This window comes from Anneissia japonica, unplaced genomic scaffold (genome assembly GCF_011630105.1).
Source record: "Anneissia japonica isolate Jap-2015-1 unplaced genomic scaffold, ASM1163010v1 scaffold288289_len232728_cov185, whole genome shotgun sequence".
Classification (NCBI taxonomy): Eukaryota; Metazoa; Echinodermata; class Crinoidea; order Comatulida; family Comatulidae; genus Anneissia; species Anneissia japonica.
Genome location: NW_022716753.1, coordinates 158,931 through 181,688, shown reverse-complemented (window position 1 = coordinate 181,688; position 22,758 = coordinate 158,931). Strand labels below are relative to the sequence as shown.

General features: G+C 34.7%; 3 protein-coding genes across 7 annotated transcripts in view; 1 reads left to right on the top strand and 2 right to left on the bottom strand.

The window, feature by feature from the left end:
- The window catches only part of LOC117109810 (basic leucine zipper and W2 domain-containing protein 1-like), a 21,547-nt gene extending 18,003 nt beyond the window's left edge, over positions 1-3,544 (bottom strand). The window contains exon 1 of the mRNA XM_033252237.1: positions 3,387-3,544. The gene's annotated coding sequence lies outside the window, so the exon portion shown is untranslated. The remainder of the gene's footprint in view (positions 1-3,386) is intronic.
- Positions 3,545-3,837: 293 nt separating this feature from the next.
- Positions 3,838-8,822, top strand: LOC117109807 (methionyl-tRNA formyltransferase, mitochondrial-like). 2 transcript variants are annotated; one of them, XM_033252231.1, is made up of 10 exons: positions 3,838-3,940; positions 4,736-5,103; positions 5,436-5,484; positions 5,848-6,026; positions 6,258-6,377; positions 6,532-6,634; positions 7,039-7,114; positions 7,296-7,384; positions 7,806-7,881; positions 8,548-8,822. In XM_033252231.1, the coding sequence occupies exons 2-10, from the start codon at positions 4,940-4,942 to the stop codon at positions 8,751-8,753; spliced, it is 1,062 nt and encodes a 353-aa protein (XP_033108122.1). In that variant the 5' UTR covers positions 3,838-3,940; positions 4,736-4,939; the 3' UTR covers positions 8,754-8,822. The 2 variants fall into 2 exon arrangements, with proteins under 2 accessions (XP_033108122.1, XP_033108123.1); XM_033252232.1 differs by lacking the exon at positions 3,838-3,940 and adding an exon at positions 4,450-4,575.
- A 345-nt stretch (positions 8,823-9,167) lies between these two features.
- LOC117109806 (centrosomal protein of 152 kDa-like) overlaps positions 9,168-22,758 on the bottom strand; it is a 36,538-nt gene continuing 22,947 nt past the window's right edge. For 3 of the 4 annotated variants that reach the window (XM_033252227.1, XM_033252229.1, XM_033252228.1), the window contains exons 6-24: positions 22,509-22,664; positions 21,847-21,986; positions 21,020-21,220; positions 20,199-20,346; positions 18,698-18,959; positions 18,156-18,354; positions 17,840-17,971; positions 17,299-17,429; positions 16,310-16,438; positions 15,798-15,933; positions 14,758-14,907; positions 14,342-14,480; positions 13,276-13,775; positions 12,768-12,908; positions 12,319-12,450; positions 11,564-12,007; positions 11,354-11,441; positions 11,023-11,179; positions 9,168-10,603 (exon numbers count right to left, since the gene is read on the bottom strand). In XM_033252227.1, coding sequence (XP_033108118.1) covers positions 9,667-10,603; positions 11,023-11,179; positions 11,354-11,441; positions 11,564-12,007; positions 12,319-12,450; positions 12,768-12,908; positions 13,276-13,775; positions 14,342-14,480; positions 14,758-14,907; positions 15,798-15,933; positions 16,310-16,438; positions 17,299-17,429; positions 17,840-17,971; positions 18,156-18,354; positions 18,698-18,959; positions 20,199-20,346; positions 21,020-21,220; positions 21,847-21,986; positions 22,509-22,664 — 4,322 coding nt within the window. In that variant the 3' untranslated portion in view covers positions 9,168-9,666. The remainder of the gene's footprint in view (positions 10,604-11,022; positions 11,180-11,353; positions 11,442-11,563; positions 12,008-12,318; positions 12,451-12,767; positions 12,909-13,275; positions 13,776-14,341; positions 14,481-14,757; positions 14,908-15,797; positions 15,934-16,309; positions 16,439-17,298; positions 17,430-17,839; positions 17,972-18,155; positions 18,355-18,697; positions 18,960-20,198; positions 20,347-21,019; positions 21,221-21,846; positions 21,987-22,508; positions 22,665-22,758) is intronic. The other variant, XM_033252230.1, reaches the window with a different exon arrangement.

The window sequence follows — 22,758 nt, the reverse complement described above, 5'->3', positions numbered from 1 at the left end:
TTGCCATTCACAAATTATCAAACAATACATTGTTTATTCCAGTAAGCTACAGCAGTCTTTCTGCACATACAAATAAACAACATGCTTTTGCTTCGTAGGTTCGCTTCGCGTATCCTTGCTTAGATTGTTTATATCAGGCTACGATGCCTGCGCGCAGGTTAGAATGTTTATATCAGGCTACGATGTATCTACGAAGCCTGCGCAGGTAAAAGTGCAATATTTCATGACTGTACTGTACTGTTGGAACGTTATGGGAAATCAAGCAGGAAATCGGTTAGCATGTTATTATTTTTCTAAACTATGTCTTTGTAGATAATCTCTTTGTAGATGAGTGTCTTTGCTGGATAGTCCTTGTGAGGAATTAATGTCCAGTTTGATGAAGGCCGGACCCAAAATTTTTCTAATGGGAAGGGGAAAGGGGGGGCCACACAACAGTTTAGAATGGATAAGTGAGCAGCACATAACATAATACGCATTGAAATTTCAAAACTTTAGTGGCAAAATGGGGAGGCATGTGCCCAACCTCCCCACCCCACTGTATCTGCCCCGTTGATCTGCCCAACAACCCCCCCTACTGGATCCGACCCTGTTGATCCGACGTGTTTATGTAAATTCAAGGTGTTGATTGGTGAAGGTGGCTCGACCTTGAATTTCCACTATCCCCCACCCCGTACTGGATCTGCCCCTGTTGATCCGATGTGTTATGTAAATTTGAGGTGTTGATTGGTGGCGCTGACTTGACCCTAAACTTAAACTTCAGTGTCGCTATATGTTAATGTCATGCACTATCGCATTGTGGAAGAATAGCCATATTGACACGGTCCAAATTGACCAGGAATTGAGAGAGAGAGGCCTACGGATGCTGTACTGTCGCTAGGCTACAGTATGCTAGGTTTACGGTAGGGCAGCCTAGGCCTAGACACAGCCGAAATTATTAGGCCTTGGCCTAGCTTGTAATATCATGCCTAATTGTGCCCTGGTAGTTAGCCTAATACCGACTGTTATTAGTCAACATAATAATAGAATGATTGTTTAAAATATATAAATATACTCAATAAGTGTTTTATTTTATTAAACTGTTGTTGAAAATTTAACGTAGCACGACCGTCTAGCAAAAAATGGGGCTTTCCTTAGGGCTGCCTAGAGCAAGAATACTCTGTTAACATGGCTTATACACAGGTGCGGCTTATACACCGGAATATATATGTAAGACTATAGTAATATACTCAGTATACTGTACAATGGATAAACCTCCATGTTCGTGTGTGTAGAAGTAGATCAGAATTGAACATGCTGCTCAATTTTTTTTTTACGTGAGGCATGTGCGGTGATGTAATGAAGCTGCGAACATAGACTGTTTTTTTTTTCGTCCTGACTTGTTAATTTTTAGATCTGAGCAGTGCGGTACAGATTAAAGAGAAGGGATTTACTTATGTGCCCTTGGAGACTCGCGAAACAGGTACGTGATTTTCGGTGATTTTTTGCTGTTTTTTTCCTTGTAAAATATCCAGCATTGAAAAGTGGCCTACTGTACAGTATCCTGTTCATGACATATAGAATCAATCCCCAGTGTATGGAAGATGAGCACATTCCTGCCAGCGGTTTCAGAGGAGATAGGTGAAGTTACGCGGAGGTAATTAGCAGAATTAATATATAGCTATACTAAATATGATGCTGGTACAGCATCCTTTATAAAATTATTTCAGACTTATTTAATAAACTAATTTAATAATTTCTAAAATTGTTATCCATTTAATAATTACTAACGATTTGATTCCATTTTCATATTTATCATATTTATTACCACTCTACTGCCAGCGGTTTGAATAAATAGTATCAGCCACCGCCAGACTTTTGATCAAATTTTAACACCATACTGACATGTAGTGAATACTACAAGAACTACTAACATTTTAGCTTTACAATGGTACTAAACACTTTATTCAAATCACAATCTGTGACCCGTAATCAGTAAAATGAAAATGACTCGCTCTTGGAGATTTACAGAAATATAGTGTTCAAATTGTTAGTACAGTACTTGTCGGTAATTATCCCATTTATCAGATTCCTTAAAAAAAAACCTGAAACATGGAGATCTCTGTGTTTGAGGGTCAAGCATTGCATCACCAAACACGGAGATCTCCGTTTTTGGCAGGGCAAAGTGTTAATATAAGAACTGGTAGAAGATATAAAGTATTTTCATAATTTATTGTACATATTTCATATAATAAATAATAGGTAGAGGTAATAAAGGATATTTTCATCACTTATATAGTGATAGTGTTTATTTGGGTAGAGGTAATAAAGAGTATTTTCATTACTCATTGTATTTCTCTTCATATTTATTCGCATAATATTAGGTAGCGGTAATAAAGAATATTTTCATTACTTGTATTATATTTATTTGTATAACAATGGTTAGAGGTAATGAAGAGTATAGGCCTATTCATTATTTATTTTATTTTAATAAAATTGTTATAACAATTGGGTAGAGGTAACAACAGGGATTCTCAACTATATTTTATTAGGGCCAAGTATGTAGATTAAATCAAGGACAATAATGATCGTCACAAAGCAACCTTACTGTAGGGTCTAGAGGGGGTGTGGCCACTTCCACATGAAAAAAAAAAAATTGATAATGTAGCATAAAATTATAGTGGCTCTATTAACTATTTTCTGAAATGCACGGGCAGATTCCTAGGGCAAATTTTTGCTCAAAGAATATATTCCCCCAAGGAATCAGGTATCCACTTTACTTTAGGCTAGGCTAGGACTAATGTACCTGTAATAGGGAGTCGAAGTTTCTAGGAAAATTACAAACTGATCAGTTTTGATAGTGAACTCAATCATACATGTAGAAGTCTAACTTTAGTTTAATGTGAAGCCTTACTGAAAAGTTTTATTCTGCAACAATTTTTTAAAGAATCATGAAAAACAGTTAAAAATGAAGAATCAGCTCAGTCGTCTGTCGTCAGAAAATTCAAACATTTGTACAGTTACTACTAGGCCTAGACAAGTATTCTGACAGATCAGAATAATAGTAGGCCTAGTATAACTATTAACTGCTGTATTTTATATTGTTATTGAATTAGGTCCTAGTCAGGATTGTGGGCCCCACCATACGAAAATGACCATCTGAAAAAACTATAGCATTCTCAGTATGCACACGACTGGGACGCCTGACTCGCTCTCAGTCGGGCCAGCCAGGCTACACAGATTGATCTGACAACACCCATCATTTCATTACTCAGTACTCGGTAAAGGATTCATTTCAGTAAAAATAGTCAAAATCAACATAATCACTATACTTTATAGTTACAATACATGAAAAATATATAACATTAGTATTTTAACATTAACATAACTGAAGAAATAAGGTAACTCACGTGTCCTTTAGATTAAAAAAATGTTCTTCTATCGACGACAATGAAACGGTGGAGCAAGACTATAGATTTATGGATTGACTTGGCATCATACCATTCTATATATTTATTTTAAATACCTAATTTGTAATATTTAAAATTTGTAAAAAAATATTGTATATATTTAAGTGGTACAAAATGTTTAAGTTCTGTTCTTTAAGGCTAAAAAATACAATAAATTATTTCTGTCCGTTTATGCATAAGTGTGTGTCCCCCGAGTGCAACCTTTTCCGGGTTTCTGCTTAACTTTTTGTAAAGATATGTATTAACTTATAAAATACAATGATGTATAAAATATGTGGCTAAAAAAATCATTAGTACACAAAGGGAAATATGTAGGATAAAAAAATGACCAAATAATTTTTAAAACGATCAAAACCATCAAAATAAAAAGAAAATATTGGAATGTTCCAAGGAGGTCATCAATTACTCAATCGGCCGTAACGAAAGTGTGCATGCAGTTGTTGTTGTTTTTGTTTGCAGCTGATTGAAAAGCCTTAATTAGTAGTGTGTTTGAGGTATGGTGGTCCGTGTGGATGTTCATAATTATGTAAACCTACTAAACTGTAATATGTGTCATTAGTTAATGCTACTCTTTTTTCCAGCTGGGCTAGGCTAGGACGGGCCTAGGCCTACCTTATTATCTTATAGATAAGTAAGGCCCTAGACTAGGGCCTTACTTATCTAGGCCTATAAGATAATAAGGTAGGCCCGTAGGGCCTAGTAGCTTCGTAGCTAGGCCTAGCTGCAATTACAATACATTTCCATTTTAACAATAAAAAATCCATCAGTCATACTGATACATGAAACAGGTATTTAGACCTACCGTCCACGGCTATTCCAGCCTTAGTAGCTCATGAAAAATATATTGTTCCTTGAATTAAAAAAAAAACAAACTAAAATGTCGACCCTGTAAAATTTGGGTCGGTCAGGCGTGGCGAACACAATAATTTTATTTATTTGGCCTTATTTTGGATTTGAACCTATCAACTGTCTTTGCTGTAACAGCTTCGTTTGTGAGAACATTCCAGTGATTGATTACTCCAACAGAGTGTATACTGTACTTATTTCAGTCTGCTGTAACAATTGAATGTTGCTCCATTTGGATCTTATTAATCATACCTTCAAGATCAAGATCAAACTCTATATAAAAGTATGTACGGTAATGCAAAACTTAGCCTTTAAGTTTAAGAAATAATTATCACTAAAGGGTCAGAAAGTCAATTTATTTATGAAATAAGCCCAGACGCAATGGAAAAAAAGTCTGCTTTTCTCCCAATGAAATGAATTGTTTTATTTTTTGGCATCTACAGATTTGGCTTTTATCATAGGCTATGCACTATAAATAGAAGCTGACAATGAAGAAAATGCCTGGATGTATTGTATAATGAAATATTGGCACATGAATGCTGATCAGTGATGTAACTTAAAAAGAGGCAAAGATATACAAGACAAGATATGACTACCATAACTACCAGAAAGTTAACAATTCAGCTGTTAATAATACACTGTAAACAATGAATGCAACACATAAACACTTACTTCAACTTTGTGGAGTGCAGTCGGTACTTCAGATGTATATAAGGAAGTACTGCAAATCAAAACAACCAAGTTGGAGAATTCTTTTTTTTGGCACTGATTCTTTCTCCTTAGAGTCATTGAAAGTGCTTAATGAAAACAGGTACGTCGGTAATAATTCAGGGGGTGGTGGCCGGTCCAGTAGGGGCACTGGGGTACATTCCCCCGTTTTACCACTAAATTTTAAAAATGTTATGTGCTACACACTTATCTATTTTGAAACAGTTGTGCCCCCATGTTTGAAAATTCTGGATCTGCCCCTGTAATTATAATTGAATAATGTAGTTGAGTTATTATTTGTGCTACACATAGATCACAGGATTGTCTCACAACTTTTCAAATTTCCCTGGCGCCCCCCACCCAAGCCTAAATTTAGGTGTCAATGTAAATTGGTGAGAGTTCAATAATAATAAAGATGTATTTTTTACCATGTAGGAGAGAAAATGGATTGGTTGATACACTCAGAGTTGTTTGTTCAAGTAAAGTAAGTATAAAAAATAATAAAATGTTGTGTTATTTATGAGATTATTTATTTAAAGAGGATAATTTGATAGAAAAACATACAATCTAACACCCTGTCAGAGGTACCAGCGGGAAGAGCTGGCGCCACCACTGCAACACATATGATCGCAATAGTGTACAACTCCTCGCACATACAGTAGCACTTTGACAGCTTAGTAAGGCATGCTTGTATTGCACTTTCGGCGCTCGAGATTTGATTTTTCCCCCACGACCTTGCTGGAAATTGGGTCCAAGAGGGGAGAAGCCTAAAAACATTTTCTTTGTGCGACACACATATTTCATCATCATGTAATAATAATGCTACTTCTCTTCTTTTTCTCCATAGTATGTCAAATTGAGGAATAAATTGAAAGAGGTGTCACCAGTGTGGTCATATGTACGGGACAACCACTTGCAACTTGAGCCATGGCCAATTGACGTTCAAAATCTCAAGGAGTTTGATGTAGGAGTTCTGTCATCATTTGGCCATCTCATACCAGCTGACGTACTGCATAAACTACCATTGTAAGTTATTGACCTAATTTACGTAACACATATATGCAGGAAATAAAAAAGTCTATACATTTATCCCGCAGATAACTTATTTAGAAATTAATTTAAAAAGGCAGTGTTGAATCCTTAGAATACAGACACTTCCTGGAACACCTTCATTTGACTGAAGGTGACGGTTTTTATGCAAATATTTGACATCAGAAGACCGATGACATTATCAATGAATTTTGTTTGTATTTACAGTGGTATTATTAACGTTCATCCAAGTCTGCTTCCACGTTGGCGTGGTGCCAACCCAATCATGCATACTATTCTTAATGGTGACAGAGAAACTGGTGTAACAATAATGCACCTCAACGAAAGGTAACGCCGAAAGGGTATGCAGTAGATAGGGAAACAGCTTTGATTTTGTATACTTGTACACAATTTGAACACTAGGCAATATCGGTTTGATACAGCCACTTAGCTGAACTTACAGGCAATACATAATCTTTTTAATGTACATTCTTTTCCTCAGATTTGATTCAGGTGCTATTTTGAAACAACAGCATATTCCTGTACCTCACAACTGTACTGCAGCTGATCTGAGGCATTTATTGGCAAGAAAAGGTGCACTTCTAGTGAGTATGACGACTAATCAATCACACTTTCCATCAATCAGTCAATCAATCACTTAAAGAACTTCAATAGTACCAAAATTAATCATAGAAAGTTTCAACGTTCAATGGTGTATGACAGTAGAGATGTTTTATAACTTAAAATTTTAAGGAATGGTTAAATCATGAATTTATAATTTTGATAATTCACATTCATATCTGTTACACCATATCTGTATATTAAAACAACCACTTTGTATGTAGAAATAAATAAACACACTTACTTGCTTTCAATTTAGACAGAGTACAGTACATAGATACAATATGTAATAAAATAATGTAATAATATAATTTAATTATATAATAAATACAATATTAATATAACTTTTTTAAAAAGTAGATGAATTTTCTTTATGATTTTATTCCAGGTAATTGACACGCTGACAGATCTTGAAAAATGCATTAATAACAAGAGGCAGCAAAACGATAATGAAGCAACATATGGTATGTGATTGTTAAGTGCGGCTGTAGCTTTGTGATTACCATTAAGACACTTGCCTTCCAATTCAAAGGTTTATTTCTTCTCAAGTAATTGTTAAAAAGAAAGTATAAAAAATTATTTTATTGTCAAAGGAGGTATTAAAATAAACATTTTTCATTAAAATATGTCTTTTATCATTTGTAGCACCAAAACGAAAGGTAGGCCTTGAAGTGGTCGATTGGAACAACACTTCTGAGAGTATTTCCCGATTATACCGTGCAATTTATGACCAGGTATGTTACAGCCAGTGGCAGTCATCATAATAATGACAGTATTTTCACCTTGCCCTTTAATTGGACTTAGAAACCTTGTTTATTATATAATAATATAATCAATTGTATACATGAGAATAAAAATGCAAGCTCCGATTTAAATATCACTATTATAACATTTTAACCTGGTCACAAGAATTTTTTAGACAAAAATAATTAGTTTACAACACTTTATAGTCATAACTCATCATTTTGGTTACCTTATTCACAGATTACAAGTCTGTGATTTGCCCATCCATTGTTGTAGTTTATATATAATATCCAGCATATAAATAAAGAAAAATAGGAAATAAAAAATGAGTAAAACTGGTTAAAATAAAAATTTATATAAAAATTATATACTGGTAACAATAAGTATATGATTGACTTATTGATTTTGCAGGTACCCTTACAGACGACTTGGAGAGGCAATGTGGTGAAGTTGAACAAGATGGTATCTGTGGAATCACACAGGATAGGTGAGTGTACTGTATATACTCGCGTATAAGACAAGGCTTAAAATAGCAAATTACAATAAAAAACAGAGGGTCGTCTTATACACACGACATACACATTTTAGATTTATTAAATCATGTTCGTATTATGAGCGGATTGTCCGTAACACGCAAATTTACTACTGCAATGAAGCTACTAAATATCAGTTTGAAGCAATGCAATTTTAAATACGGGAAAATAAAATTTTGATGGACATTTAAAAACTCATTAAATGGTATTATTTTGTATTTTGGATCCATTTTTAGCCAGCTAGGTTGAGTATCAAGACCATAAAAAGCAGAAAAAAATGAGAAATTCCGACGTTGAAACAAGGTCATCTTATACGCCAGACATACAAAAATCCTCCAAAATCTTCTGAAACTCGAGGGTCGTCTTATATATGGGTGGCCTTATACACGATTATATACAGTACATTCTGAATTTTAAAACGTGTGTTTGTGGGACAATGTTTGTGCATGCGAATATTCTTGGCATTCTCCTGATTGGTCAGTTGTTACATTTTGGCATTCCAGACAGACCCATTTTCATTACCAACTTAGCATCAAATTTCTAATCCTCATATTAAACATTATCATCCGTTGGCATCATCACTTTTCACCAAATATCCACTTGTCTTTTTCAATTTGTAGGTATTGACAATGCACGTATTGGCCAAATCTATTATTCAAAGGAACACAAAGCACTATGTGGCCACTGTACAGATGGATGGTTAGGATTTCAAGAGATCGTGTTCAACGGGAAACGATTGTCGGCATCAGATTTCAACAATGGCTTCTTGGCAGGACCCAGAATCAATACATTAGAATTATTTGAATCAAAAAAGGATCATAGATAGATTTTGCATAAATTACCTGTACATTGAAATATGAATATTAAAATTAATAAACTGCTGAAAAAAGAAAAATTAATTTGGTATTTTCGTTGTGTTGAAGGTTGACTGAAGGAAGTAAAGTATTGAAACACTTAAAGAGAAAATATATATAAAACAGTAGAGTACTCAATGTAAAAGGATAAGTTATCAAGCTTAATTATTATTTTAATGCAATGCTGTAATACAGAATACGCATATTGCACAGTGCCTCTATGCGCTTAACTTTACGCGTAAAAAAACAGAAGCATACAGAGCAAGCATGTAAACAACAACTATGAATAATAATAAGTTGTGTAGAGCCATTCCAAAAGCAAATCCTGATCCTAAATTTTACAATTTCCCTTAAGACAAGAACAGATTAATATGAGATTCTAAAGCTTCATTTTTGAATATCAATTTATTTCACAACAATTGGTATAAAATATCTAGCATAAATTCATATAAATTCTATACACTATAAATTACATCATATACATATTTATATTTAACATTATATAACATGAAAACAGTTAAATATCACAGAATCACTTGGATTAAAAATTCATATTAAAAACAGCTAGATTTGTATATAAAATTCTCGTCTGTCCGTAGAGAAAAATAGGAAGTAAAAAATGAACAAAACACTAGTTAAAATGGAAATTCCTGAATTGTATACTGGCATTTATTATATAGATTACTGATTGAAGTAAAGAAATTTTACTAAAACATTGTACTGTATTGGCATCCATGGCAACCTTGTATTGTCATCAATAGCAAACTTGTATTGGTATCCATGGGAAAGCATCCATATTTTTAGACATTTGATTAAAATATGCAAAAGGAAAAAGGGCGACAGTGTCCATTTTGAATGAGAATTTGCATACTCCTACATTTAAATTCATTTGTTTAATGACCTAATGCTGACTGGGAAATTTGGATTGTCTCGACCACTTCCTCTTTTTTCCTTCGAGGAGAAGGACGAGTCCAAGCTTTCAGGAAGGTCGTTGTATTCAGTTGTTACTGACAGGTTTGAGAGATTCATCGGTACCTGTATTTGACGTGTGAATTTCATTTGAGTTGTTTTTCCCGCTTGCTTCATGCTTTCTAACAGAATCTTTGTTCGATCAGATTGATCTGGAATGTGGACAGGATTCCTTGTACTCACATTATTAGCATATCTTGATGGCTGTGATGCATTAATGGGACTTATATGTTGATTATCACAATTTTTTGATTGTATGGTAACACGTTCATTATCAATAACATTTGATTTTATGTCTGAACTATGACCTTGCTTATAAATTGGTTGTCTTGCACGAACAGTTATATTTCCAACTGACTTACTGTTGTCTGTATGATGGGCATTCCTCGAAGTATAAGGCTTAAAAGTTTCAGATGATATGGCTCTTTGTGGTGAGACTGACATAGGTTTCTCGGGCATGGGATTGAATTCTCTGGGGGACATTGATAAGGATTCCAAACTACTCCCAAGTTTTTCTTCTTGCCAGTTGTTTTTAATGCTCCCTCTTGAGTCTGTTGGATCAGATCTTCGATAGTTAGACTCGCTATCTGTATCCAAAAAGTTGCATAAACTAGACTCACTGCTCCAGTGTTTCATTAAATCCATCTTTGGTGGCTGCTTTTCTGAAAGTGACACCACCTCTGCATTCTGTTCACATTTAGCGTTCTTTACCTTTGACTCGTCCACGCTTCTTAACGTGACTCCTTCCGTGATATTTAAATTTGAACCACTTGTTCGCTCGGGTGACAATTCCAGTGCACTTGCCATGGCCGCCAGTTTATTTGCTGTGCTCAGCATGGTTCCTGTACCATTTCTGAAATTTAAAAGTAGAAACAAAAATAATCAAATTCTGATGCATTTAATTATATGTGGCGAAGACAAGCAAAACCAGTCACTTGTTGCAAATCCTGTTTCAGAGATAATGGTCAAAACATGCTGGAATGTCAACATTTTTGAAATCTATTTTATAATACTAAACTAACCTTTATATATCTATATATCATGCTATGTTGTTATTTTCTCCAATTTCAATGTGAAAACAACCATTTTAAATGATTTGGTGATGGTTTCTGCCTAAGAAATGCCCAAAATCATAAACTTTAAAGGCTGATTTCTCACATATTGTTCTTTAAACAGCTGTAGGTTGGATTTAGATGATTCTTTAAGTTTTACTTGGGATTCTGCTGGCTTAAAAAGTGGGGCTGTAAAATTTGAGTGTGATGTCAATTTTACCTTGCACCCTGTCTGTCCTCATCAAGCAGTTGTTGCAAGCACTGCAAGTAGTACTTGCGAAGCTTCTTAGCAGTTGCATGTCGTTCTTTGATCACTTCCTTACGAACCGTTTCGCGGCAATGTTCCCTCGTCTTCTCCACGTGCACAAGAACATCATCTGGTGAACACGATACGAATTGTGTTAAGAAAGGAAGTATTAATTCAATGAAATAACAATATTGTATATGTCAACTGAGGTCATTGATGGAAAAGTGACTTCAAAATGAAGACAGCTAGCAACACAAGTAACAAATAAAGTACTGTAACATGTAGAGTTATTAGTTTCTGTTACCTTTTATTTTGTTTACTGTTGCCAAGTAATGTGCCCTGAGTTCTTGGAGCCCATCTGTTGCATCATGGGATGTATTGTTAGTTGGAGTCTAAATCAGAAACACATAATTTTTGTTAACAATCTGTTTTACAGAGAATTTATACTATTTTCAATTTTAAATATTATCACTAATAATATTATTTTAAATAATTTTATTAAAAAACAAATAACCTGGACATAGCTATCAGCGACCTTAACTTGCTCCAAACACCATCGTTTACGATCCTGAGCATGCTTCTTCTCAAGTGTTTCCATAGCAACAGTATGTCTTCTTTGTAGTTCAGCCATCTTAGCTTGCATCGTCTCCATGGCAACTGATCCCTCATTCTTCAACTGATCTTTCAGGTGTTCAAGTTCCTTTTTCAAGGTATACTCTGTCTGTTCTAATTCTTTCTCAGTCAATTTCAGTTTTCGCTGCAGACGTTGTCTCTCCATCAGCGATTTCTCAACTAACCGGTTGTGCTCTCGTGTGAACTTTCTTTTATAACTGTCTACCTTCTCTTCAAGATTTTGTTTCTTTTCTTCAAGCTCCTCTAGTTTTGTAAGAAAGTTGTGTTTCTCCTCTTCCCAAGTTTCCAGAGCTTGGTCAGCTTTCCTTGATTCATCATTATACTTCTAAGATGAAAGAGTAAAAATAAGTTCCGGGGAGCACAATTTCAAAACAGCTAGAATCAGCATCCTACCATGTATCAACTTACACCCTTGGGGATAAAGTGCTTTGTCAAAGGACACAAGCACTAAGCACAGGAAAAGATTAGAATCCCGACCTCACGGTTAAGAGTACAAACCACAACCGCTGCAATAACTGCCCTCCATGAAAAACCGATTTTAATCACATATTTTGATTATCATGAAGTAATATCATTCAAGGAAAAAATTCAGAACACATAATTTTTCAAAGATAAAATGTTAAAAATGTTTAATACCTCATGCCATCCTTTCTTAGCTTTAGATACTGCTTCTTCTATCAATTCATCCTGTTTTGCCATTACTCTTTCTTTATCTTTCTCAATAGCATTTACTTGTTCTGTGAAATTCTCTTCCAATTCTTGCTTTTCCTATGACGTAAACGACACAAATACAAATTTAAGTCTATGAAAAGGATTTTTTATTTTTTAAATTGAAAAAACAATAAAATTGTTTCAATTTAGCTAAACTATGATTGGAACATGAGGGCGCTGCCACAACTAGATGAGAAATAAAACCTACAAACTAAAGAAAAATTCTTTGCTTCAAAAATTGAATACAAAATAGAAATTAGTTCAGTCCTCAAGATTCAACACCTTAAAGAGATTTCATGACTTGAGTAGTCAGTACTGTACTGCAACAACTCAAAAATGTAAAAAAGAAGAGTGATTTTTGACAATCACTTTACCTTCTGCCACTTTATTTGCTCTTCTAAAACTTTCTCTTGGATAGCCTCTCTTTTATTTGCACTCCATTCTTCTAAGATTTTGGTTTTAAATTTTGCTTCAGCAATGCTGTGCTCGAGGTCTTTCTGCTTCAGTATCTTGGTCTGTAAATTATACAGTAACTGATTAATGCTAATCATCATTGTCATCATCACTGTCATCATTATCATATTGAAACATCATTATCTTAATCTATTACGTTTGTATTTGCAAAGTGCTGTAATACCCTTGGGTAAGAGTGCTATATAGATGACTACATTTTATTACTATATATTATTATCATTATCATATCATCATAATCGACGTTGCCATCATGGTTGCCATGATAGCAGCCATCATCATCAATAATTGAAAATTTTTGCTAAGAATATAGTTGTATCCATAGTCCACAAGTTTATACACTTACCAAACAATTCACATTTATTATTCAGTAAACTTACAATTTTATATATCATGATACTTAATACAAACCTTTTCTTTTTCAAATGCATCTCTAGCTGATTTAAGAGCCTCACTGAGGACACTTTTCTGTTGCTCTAAAGTCATCTTAAGGCTCTCATTGTGTTTCCTTAATTCCTCAAGCGCATCCTGCTTCTCTTCGTCTTTCTGCTTCTCCAGAGATTCCATTTCTTTTTTCCAGGATGACTGCAGTTGTGACAGCCACTTAGAGCTGTCCACCGAATCATAAGAATGGTTGTTGGTCTCTTGTTTACTCCATTGTTCTTTTGCAGCCAGTACTGCAGTATCAATTCGTTTTTGAATTTCTGGTTCTAAGCTGTTTTCACGTTCCCTCTGCAAGGATTCTGTTACAAGTTCCTTCAGTGTGGTTTCTTGTTCTGATTGCCATTCTAACTTTGCTCTAGACAATGCAGTTGTTACTGCCATGTCTTGTTCAGCAGAATGAGTCGCCTTTAGTGAATCTCTTTCATTGGACAGCTTCTGTTGATACTCTTCCATTAAGTTTTCTTTAACTGGAGAAAATGACAACAGATAAAAAAATACAAATAAGTTATAAATCTAATTGACACAGGAAAATCTATACATTAAAAATCAGCTGTCTGTGGTGGAATCTGAAATTATCTTTTTCTTCTCTCTTTCAAAAGATTCATTTGCATCCAACAGCAAGTAACTTGCTAATTAAAGGATAGATGATGCTTTATAAAACAAGTCTCTCTATGAGGCCTGTGGATTGGAGTTGATTTTAGACATGAAAAAATCCTTCTGTCAAAGAAACTGAACCGACGACCCTGAGAAAAGGAGGCAAACATTTTAACCACTAACCTATACAACTTCACTCCTTTTGGGAAGAAGAGTACACAAATCAGTGGGACAAAAATGTTGGGTTCATGTCATAGATCAGAGATGAATGGTTCCAATATTTTTGTGGGTATCCATTTTGAGACAAAAACGGCGTAAGTTTGATTAATATGATTAATATTGCGCATTATTATTATGATTAATATGCACAGATAGTCACATTAATCATACATCTAGTTAAAGATACGTCAGAATTAAAAAAAATTATTCAAATATTTACCTTGATTGACTTTATCATCAAGTCTTCTGATGACCTCCGCATTAAGCCTAGCCTCCCACTCAGCTTCAACAGCCTTGGTTGCAGTCTCCCTAGCCTGCTTCTGGGCCGTTATCATCCATTCAGCCTTTGCAATAGACACCTTATATGTTTAAAAAGAAAGGCTTTTAACTCAACTAGAGATTGTAAAACTTTTGAATTCATTTGATAAAATATATTTCAGATGTTCTATGATAAAAATATAATAAATAATCAGAATAGAAAGATATTTGTTTATTAAAATAATTAAAAGTTAAAAAAGTAAACATCCAAAGTTCTTCATTCTCTTCGTTTATCGTCAAAAATTTACTAAACCAAAAACTCTTATAAGAACATTAACATTAGGTATTTCTAAAACTGCAATTTAAAAAACCTTTAACCTTTTCTTCCACTAATTTTTCAATTTCTTCCTCTTTTTCCTCCATGATCTTTTTCCTTGCAGTTGTCAAGGCAACTCGTTGCTGGGTTTCCAGAGAATTTTTCAAGTTTGCTAATTTCTCTTCATGTTGTTTCTCAAGTACTTCAATTGCCTATAAATGATTTAGAAGATAAACATATAGGTTGAACAGAAATTACTTGGAATAAATGAGGTAGAAATAAACAAATTGTTCAGTAAAATGAATGGGTCAATTAATTCTTATCCAAAAAGGAATGACTTGCAAATTACCGGTTGTAATAAACTATGACTGTCATTAAACTAGTGGCAAATTCAACAAAGAGGGAAAAGGGTAGGGAGCCCAGCTGGTCTGCCCCCGCCCCATTAATTTTCCAAATTATAGAAAATCAGGAGAAAAAAAGAAAATTACAGTATTGATATTCAAGTCTGAGAGAGTGCCATTTCCGGCAATCTAGAGGTGCCATAATCATACATTTCCCCAACCATGGTGGGGCTTAGGTGGTATAGACCCTCCGCTTCTAAAAATCCTTTAATGGGCCCATCTTTTTGCCATTTCCTGGATCCATCACTGTATACTATAAGGCTGATTTATACAGAGCGAAACATAAGCATGTGACAGCGAAAAAAAACTGTCACACAGTACATTCTATTGATTCTATACCAAGCAACCTTTGGCTCTGCTGTGTAGTCACACATATTTAGTCTTGATTACCAAAGGGAATATAATGTTTTATTATTTTTTGCCTCAGTCATTCTGAAATATTTTGGCAGATGACACAAACCTGGAAATTTGTCGTGACCCACTTTTCAGGATACTGAAAATGTGTCATTAACTAGTAAGCAAAACTGAAGTAAAATATTATGGTGATACTTAACAATGCACTCTCTTTTACTACAGTAAAGTTTAGCATGACATAAATTCAATAAAAAAAAAAAATTCTAACAAATCTCACGACCCTAAAATTTGTTTGGCAACCCAAATTTGACCCATAGATTGGTTAAAAATCTCATTTTTCTGTTCACCTTTGTCAACTGCTTGTGAGCGTTATCTGTCATATTGGTTCTTACAGTGTCCTCAATTTCATTCTTCTCTTCGCAAACTTTGACATATAGACCTTTGACCTCATCAAGTTCTTTCAAGATCCTACCATTCTCTTCCCTGGATGAATATTAATTGCAAAAAAAGATAATTTTTGTCAAGAAAATTATTTGACAAATGAATTCTCACAATACATTATTATATCAATACACAATAAGCCCTCTGGTTATAAATAAATAGATCAACTAATATACAAATATCTAACAATTTTCTAGTGGCAATTTTATGTTTTGAAGTATGAAAATAAGAAATTTATAATGGTTAAAAGATGCACTATGATGAAGATGCTGCAAACAGCAAATCAGAGCACGGAGAGCTCAGAATGCTTACATTTTAAACACGAAATAGGATTCATACACCAAATTCACTATTATAAAATGAAAAACAATCCTTTAATTTCTCGTTAATTTTTAAGTTAAAAAGTGTCATGACTTACTTAAGTTGCTGAAGCCGGTGTTCATAAGCTTCTTCTAGAGTTGCTTTCTCCTCCTCCCATTCTCGAATCATTTCTTGGCGCAGGTTTTTGGAAGAGTCCTCATGAAGCTGCAGAACAGTAGCACGAGTCCTAAACAAATTTGAAAAAAAACAAACACATAATTAATAGGTTATATTTAGGTATTACATAATTTATCATATTTTCTGGCTTGAATTCGATTTGAATTTATTACATCTCAGAAGGAAACAGATACAATTTACAAAAAAGAGACCATAAAAATATTTAAAACAACAATTTAAAATTCAAGAGTATTAAAAAGTCATTAAAAAAATTCAAAAATTTTAAAGAGAATAAGACAACAAGGAAAACATGAAGAGAGAAAAGGAAAAACACAGTGAAGAGAAACAGAACAAACAGTAAGGAGAGGCAAGGATAGACCAAAAAAGTCCTAAATAGATCTTATTTCCATTGGGGTCCTTAAGATGAAAGATCAAGGAGGCTGAAGGCAGCGACAAAGACTGAGATAGTGTTGGTGGGGGGGGGGGATCAAGTTATAAACTGAGTGGGACTCACTTTGTGTTCAGGTAAAGGAGGATGCCCCACCAAATGGTCCCGGAAAAATTTTGTTTACAGATGTCCAGAAATGCATTTTCTGACATTTTTAGGGAGCCTTTTACAAGCAGGAAACTAATACCGTTTTAGCTTTTAAGGTTATTTCTACCTCATGAAATTTGAATTTGCAAAACTGTCGATATATTTTACTGCAGATTCAATCACTGCACATGCACATAAAACAAGTAAGATAGGCCTAAAAGTACCACATAGAGCTTACTCTGTAAAAGAACCACAAAACAACATAATTCGCCACTTTACACATTTGCCAAGTTCCATTAAGTGGAACTGTCAGTTTCGCCAAGGATCTTCCGATCCCTCTGAGCCCTGATTATGGATCCGACGTGAATTACGACAACATATGGAGAGCTTTATACCTCTCAACTGCCACCTTGCTATCCTCGTCATGCTGGGCTATCATTTCTGACATCTGGTTCTTCAGTTCAAGATTCTTCTGTGACAATGCTTCCTCCTTCTCCTGCAGTTCCTTCAAAGACATCTTCAGCTCCTGAGGAAAAAATGTATGAACTAATGACATGTGTTTTATGTATTTGAAAAAAGAGCCATATTCTATGGAACACTGTGATAAAAACCAAGACATCAATTTGACACTATTAGTTAGTCTTCAAGTGCTACCTTTGTTTCTTATTAGTTATTAAGTCTTATACTTAACAAAATTACATATGTTTTTTTTTAATTCCAAGTGCCTTAATTTAAACTGATTGTCCTTTGCTCATCCACCCCACAAACAGCAAGTTTATTCTCTTGAACAGAATAATAAAGCAATTCTGGCCATATGACAACAGTGCATGCAAATTTTTATTTATTTTGTCAAGAAAACTAACACAAAATGTGAGAAATCAATCAAAATATCCATCACAACACAGTTTGTACAAGCAGCCTTCATTATCAACTCACCTTGTTTTCTACTTGGAGTTGAGCCGAATGCTCTTTGCTGTAAATGAGCTCAGAACGCAGACCCTCAGTTTGGCCACGGTTTCCCTCTTGGACACTAGATTTATCCTGAGATTCAAAGACCCGCAACTTTACCTGAAATCAATCAATGAAGCAACCAATCAATGAATACATCAACACCTTAAAATACTCCTCTAAAAAATCAACAATGAAAACCAACCAATCATATCTTTTTCTGTCAGATACAACAGCAAGTACACTCTAAATGTGACCTTTAAACCTTAGCAGAAATCTCATGAATATTCATTAATTAAAGTACCTCTTTATCTTTCAGTTCATTTTCCATTTCAGCCATTTTTGTTTTAATTTTTGCCAAATCTTCGTTGACAGTTTTCAGTTCATTTTGTAACTGTATCACTTGACCACGCTTTGACCTATTACTGTTAAGTGACCTTTCAAGCTCAGTTTTAAGACCAGAGACTAAGTCATCAGATGCCAACACCTTAGATGAACCATTTCTATTTCGGAAATAAAATGCAACATTTAATTCATGTACATATTTTACATATGAAGTTTCAATTATTTTACATTTTGTAAATAGTTATTATAATAAATATTATTTTTTAATTCATCAATACATGTAAATTGTAATGTGATAAATTCCGTTAATTACGAAATTATAAAAAATATATACCTGCTAGCTATATTATTTATGTAGACAAAATTGTTCAGATTTATTACATAATATTTTATCTCAGCTTAGATACCTTTAATATAAGGCCACTAAACCAAATTTGACTTGACCATTATTAACAAATTAATCTAATAATCAAGTAATGATTTAGTCAACAAGGTACTTACTGAAATACTTTTGGTGTCTTCCAGTCTTCTTTGGCAAGATTCCTCACGCCAAGCTGAATATACGAATCAACAGTGTTGACTAGACCATTGGGTGATTTTGAAGGTCCGACCCCAAGACAAGCTGCAGCCTCATACATCCTTAGTTCCTCTTTGATGTCAGCTAGTTCATCCTGCAATGCCTGGCACATGTTCTCTGCCATGCATTTAGATGATGTGGTGTGCTGGAGCTGAAGTTTCAGCTGACCAATCTCTTGCACAGATCCTATAGTTATTGATGAAGAATACAGATCCACACATTATAACATGCTTGCTCTCGAAAGACACACAACCTACTCAGAACTAACAATATGTCAGGGATGTCACCACGCTGGTCGGCGGTGGACGGGCCCGTCCAGCACTCAACATTTCCGACCAGGATTTACAGGCTCCCGACCACCACTATTATTTCAACAGTTTACAAATTGTAACAAAATAATTAGTTTACCTAAACACAATAGACAAGCTAAATTGATAGAAAAGACAATAAGAATACAATAAATGTTTCCGTGGTTACGTTAATTGTAACAAAATACTGCACTGCCCTGCTATTCATCGCTAACTTAACAGCCTAGGCCCAGTTGAGTCGTCATAGCGAACATCGTGGGCTGGCATGACACGGTTGCTCTGTACACATTCAAAGGTTAAAGTTGAAATCGTGACCATTCAAGTGTTTTATTATGAGATCATGGTCCGGGGCAGGAAGATTATTAAAAATTTACGAAACTTGATTTATGTTTTATTTCTTTACTTTGTTTTCATTTTGTATTTTAAGTTTTTCACTTTTTAATTTTAATTGATATATAATGTGTGTAAATGGACAAAAAATAAATAAATGAGTGCACATGAATCAGTGACATACACATTCATCGTGGTAATCGTCAAACATGTGAAATTACGGCAAACAATGCGGCTGGGTACATTTGTTCATTATTATTTTTTAATCTAAAACAAAGCATGTTATTTTTTAATCTAAAACAAAGCATGTCAACTATTGAATTTAATTAGGCCTACAGTAAGTCTCATCTTCATCTGTTTTGTTGCATTCCTCAAATTCTGGCCTAGGCCTACCTGGGCCTGGCCTAGGCCAAAAAAAATCGCGTCAGCTAGCCTTGGGCCTAGGCCTGCTCGACTTACTTAGGGCTTTTGGTTTTTAAGAGCTTTCACGAATACGGCGACCCACCCCCGGGAAAACGGGGGGGGGGAGGGTTGGCACCCCCGCCCCCGGGAAAACGCGGAATGATCGCCGACCGGCACTTCAAAAAGCTGGTGACATCCCTGATATGTGTCTCTAAAATACAACCATTCTTTAAAAGGTATTGTCACTACAAACCGAGTGTACATTTTATAAACGTAGCGTTTAGGATGTTTTTAACTTGTTACATAATGAAATAGAAATGCTACTCTTAATCAAGAATATATACGAGTCAAAATGCTTTAGAACCATCTGCATCAGTAATCTTACCAGTGTCCAGCAAGTCTCTGCATTGCCGTTGACTCTCCTCCAATTGTCTGGTGAGTACACTCACTGTCTCTGTCATATCAACCTTTTCTCTGTTATGATCTTTCCTGAGCTGTGCTATCTCATCTCTTTGGGATGACAGTTCACTTTCCTGTTTGAGAATTATGATGTAGGCAAAAGTTATTTGACTCATCAAAATGTATAAGGTCAGACCACATCATTGGAAGAAGTAGGGAGAGGGAGTTGTCTGTGTGATCAACAGTAAAATGAATCCTGTCATACTGGAGCCTTTGTTAGTTTTTTGTACAATATACAACTAGATGAAAATACTAATTATGAAACTTGCTCAAGAGATTATTAATTGGTGTTCTTAATTTTGTGACACAAAAAGGATCAAGACTTCATTTCAGTGGGGTTCAACTGGTGGTAATGCCTGGGCTGGACTAAAACTTCAAGAACCTCTTACTCTTCTTAAAGGATGTTTAGTAAAATTTAAAGTGCCCAGTACCATGTGTTTACAGCTTAGTAATCACATCAAAGACCTGATTTCAAAAACTGTATTCTCTTGTTTGCAGTACCCTGCATTAATGCTCAACTATAGAAATGGGTGTTCCCAAGTCAGTCAAACATCCATGATCTAACAGGGCTCAGAAATGCCTAACTTCGGTTATCTAAGAGACTTTGATTAGGAATTCCATTACTGATGATAAAAATGGTTCATGCTTGTGTTTGTTATGACATATATGATGTGGTGAAGATGATGCTGTTAATAATGACGATGATGATTATGGTAAAGACAATAAGGTGCAATTTTAATACAATACCTTTTCACGTAATTCTGCATTCAACTTATCCAGCTTGCTTTCAAATTCAAATACAGCTTCCTGTTGGCGTCTCTGCAATTCAGCCAATCGCATATCATGTTGGTCACGTGACCTGGAGATTGTCTCTGATTGATTCAGTTGAATGAGTTGATGGTTTAGAGCTTCGTTATTGGCTGATAAATCTTCAAGTTGATTAGTAAGCTGGTGGAACAATGAACCACACAATTAAAAGTAAACATTAGACGAAATACAAAATTTTAAAAGTGTAACAAGTGGGATTTCTATTAGACTTTTGTAAAATAGAAAAATAGTAATACAAAAAAATATGAAAAAAGCTGGACATACCTTAAGAAATAGAGAAAAATGTAATTAACGGAACATTTTCAAAATCTTACTGCAATCCTAAAACCAATTACAATCACTATTCTTTGGTACATTAAGAAAAAGGAGAACAGTATCAGAGGCAGATTCAGATTTTTTTCAATTGGGGAGGGGGTCTCCCACAAAATTTTCAGAATAGATAAGTGGGAAGAACTAGTTATAGCAGCAGTGACACAACAAATTGGCTGGAGGCTCTGTTGATACATTTTGTATTTGTACATTGGCATTGGTATTGAATGTATTGAAATTAAAAAATGAAGTGGCAAAAATATGACACAACAAGACCCCCTCCCCCTATTGGATCCGCCACTGAGTAAGAGAAAGCAATTGATGATTTGAAATTCCAAAATAGATTTAAGCTGGGAATGCAAAATTTTAGGGGTTTTAACCAGGCCACTGTGTTTAGCAGAAGTGTATAAAAATTCATTTTCAGTGGTTTTCCTTACTTGTTGTTTGCTTCCCAGAAGTTCCTGTATATCCTGTTCATAGGTTTTTACTGTCATCTTTAAGTTGTTACTATCATGGATGCATTGTTTAAGATGTTCTTTGTTCTGTTCCAGTTCCAATGTCAAAGCAGATTTCTCACCTAAAGTAATGGGTATCAAAAAGTTTATGAAAAATCTAGGCAATAAAAATATACACGCAATTTTTGTGGCTGGCCCTGTTAAAATACGAATGCTTGTTATGATAATGAATGGTTTTATTGTGAAAGAGTTTATTACAAAATAAATACACAGTTAGCTAAATTAGAGTGAAGAAAATTTCCTGCAGAAGAAGAACTAAAGTTTACTTACAAATCGTTGCTACCATCACAAACTAACACCATCAAAGTAGATTGTGTTAGTTTGTGAAATCAAGAAAGCGCGTCAAAATATGCGATGTTGTTGTTAACGACTTTTTGTGTGGTAAAGAATACAAAAGTGCTTGACAACCAATATGCGCTCGTTTTGACGCGCTACAAACACAAACACACAAACTAACTACTTTGACTGTGTTAGTTTGTGATGTGAGCGACGAAATAATTGAGGTGAGATTTGTGAATAAGAATGATAAAGGTTAAAACAACCTGCAAGTGTTTGATAATGAAACAATCCACTGTGTGTCTTACCGTCGGAAAGTGCAAGTTGATGGTTAAGTACTCTGGTCTCCCTAGCACCCTCTTCTGTTACTTGTTTTAATTGTTGGCGCAGTTCTTCCAACTCCCTACCTCTAGCCTTGTACAAGATCTGCAGTTGACCTAGATGACGAGAGTCACTGCTTCCACCTGTACCACAAGAATGCAAATTAGCTTTAAATTTCAAATCTAAATGCTAAAATCTGATTTAATTAAGACAGAAGAAATAGATATCAGATTACCG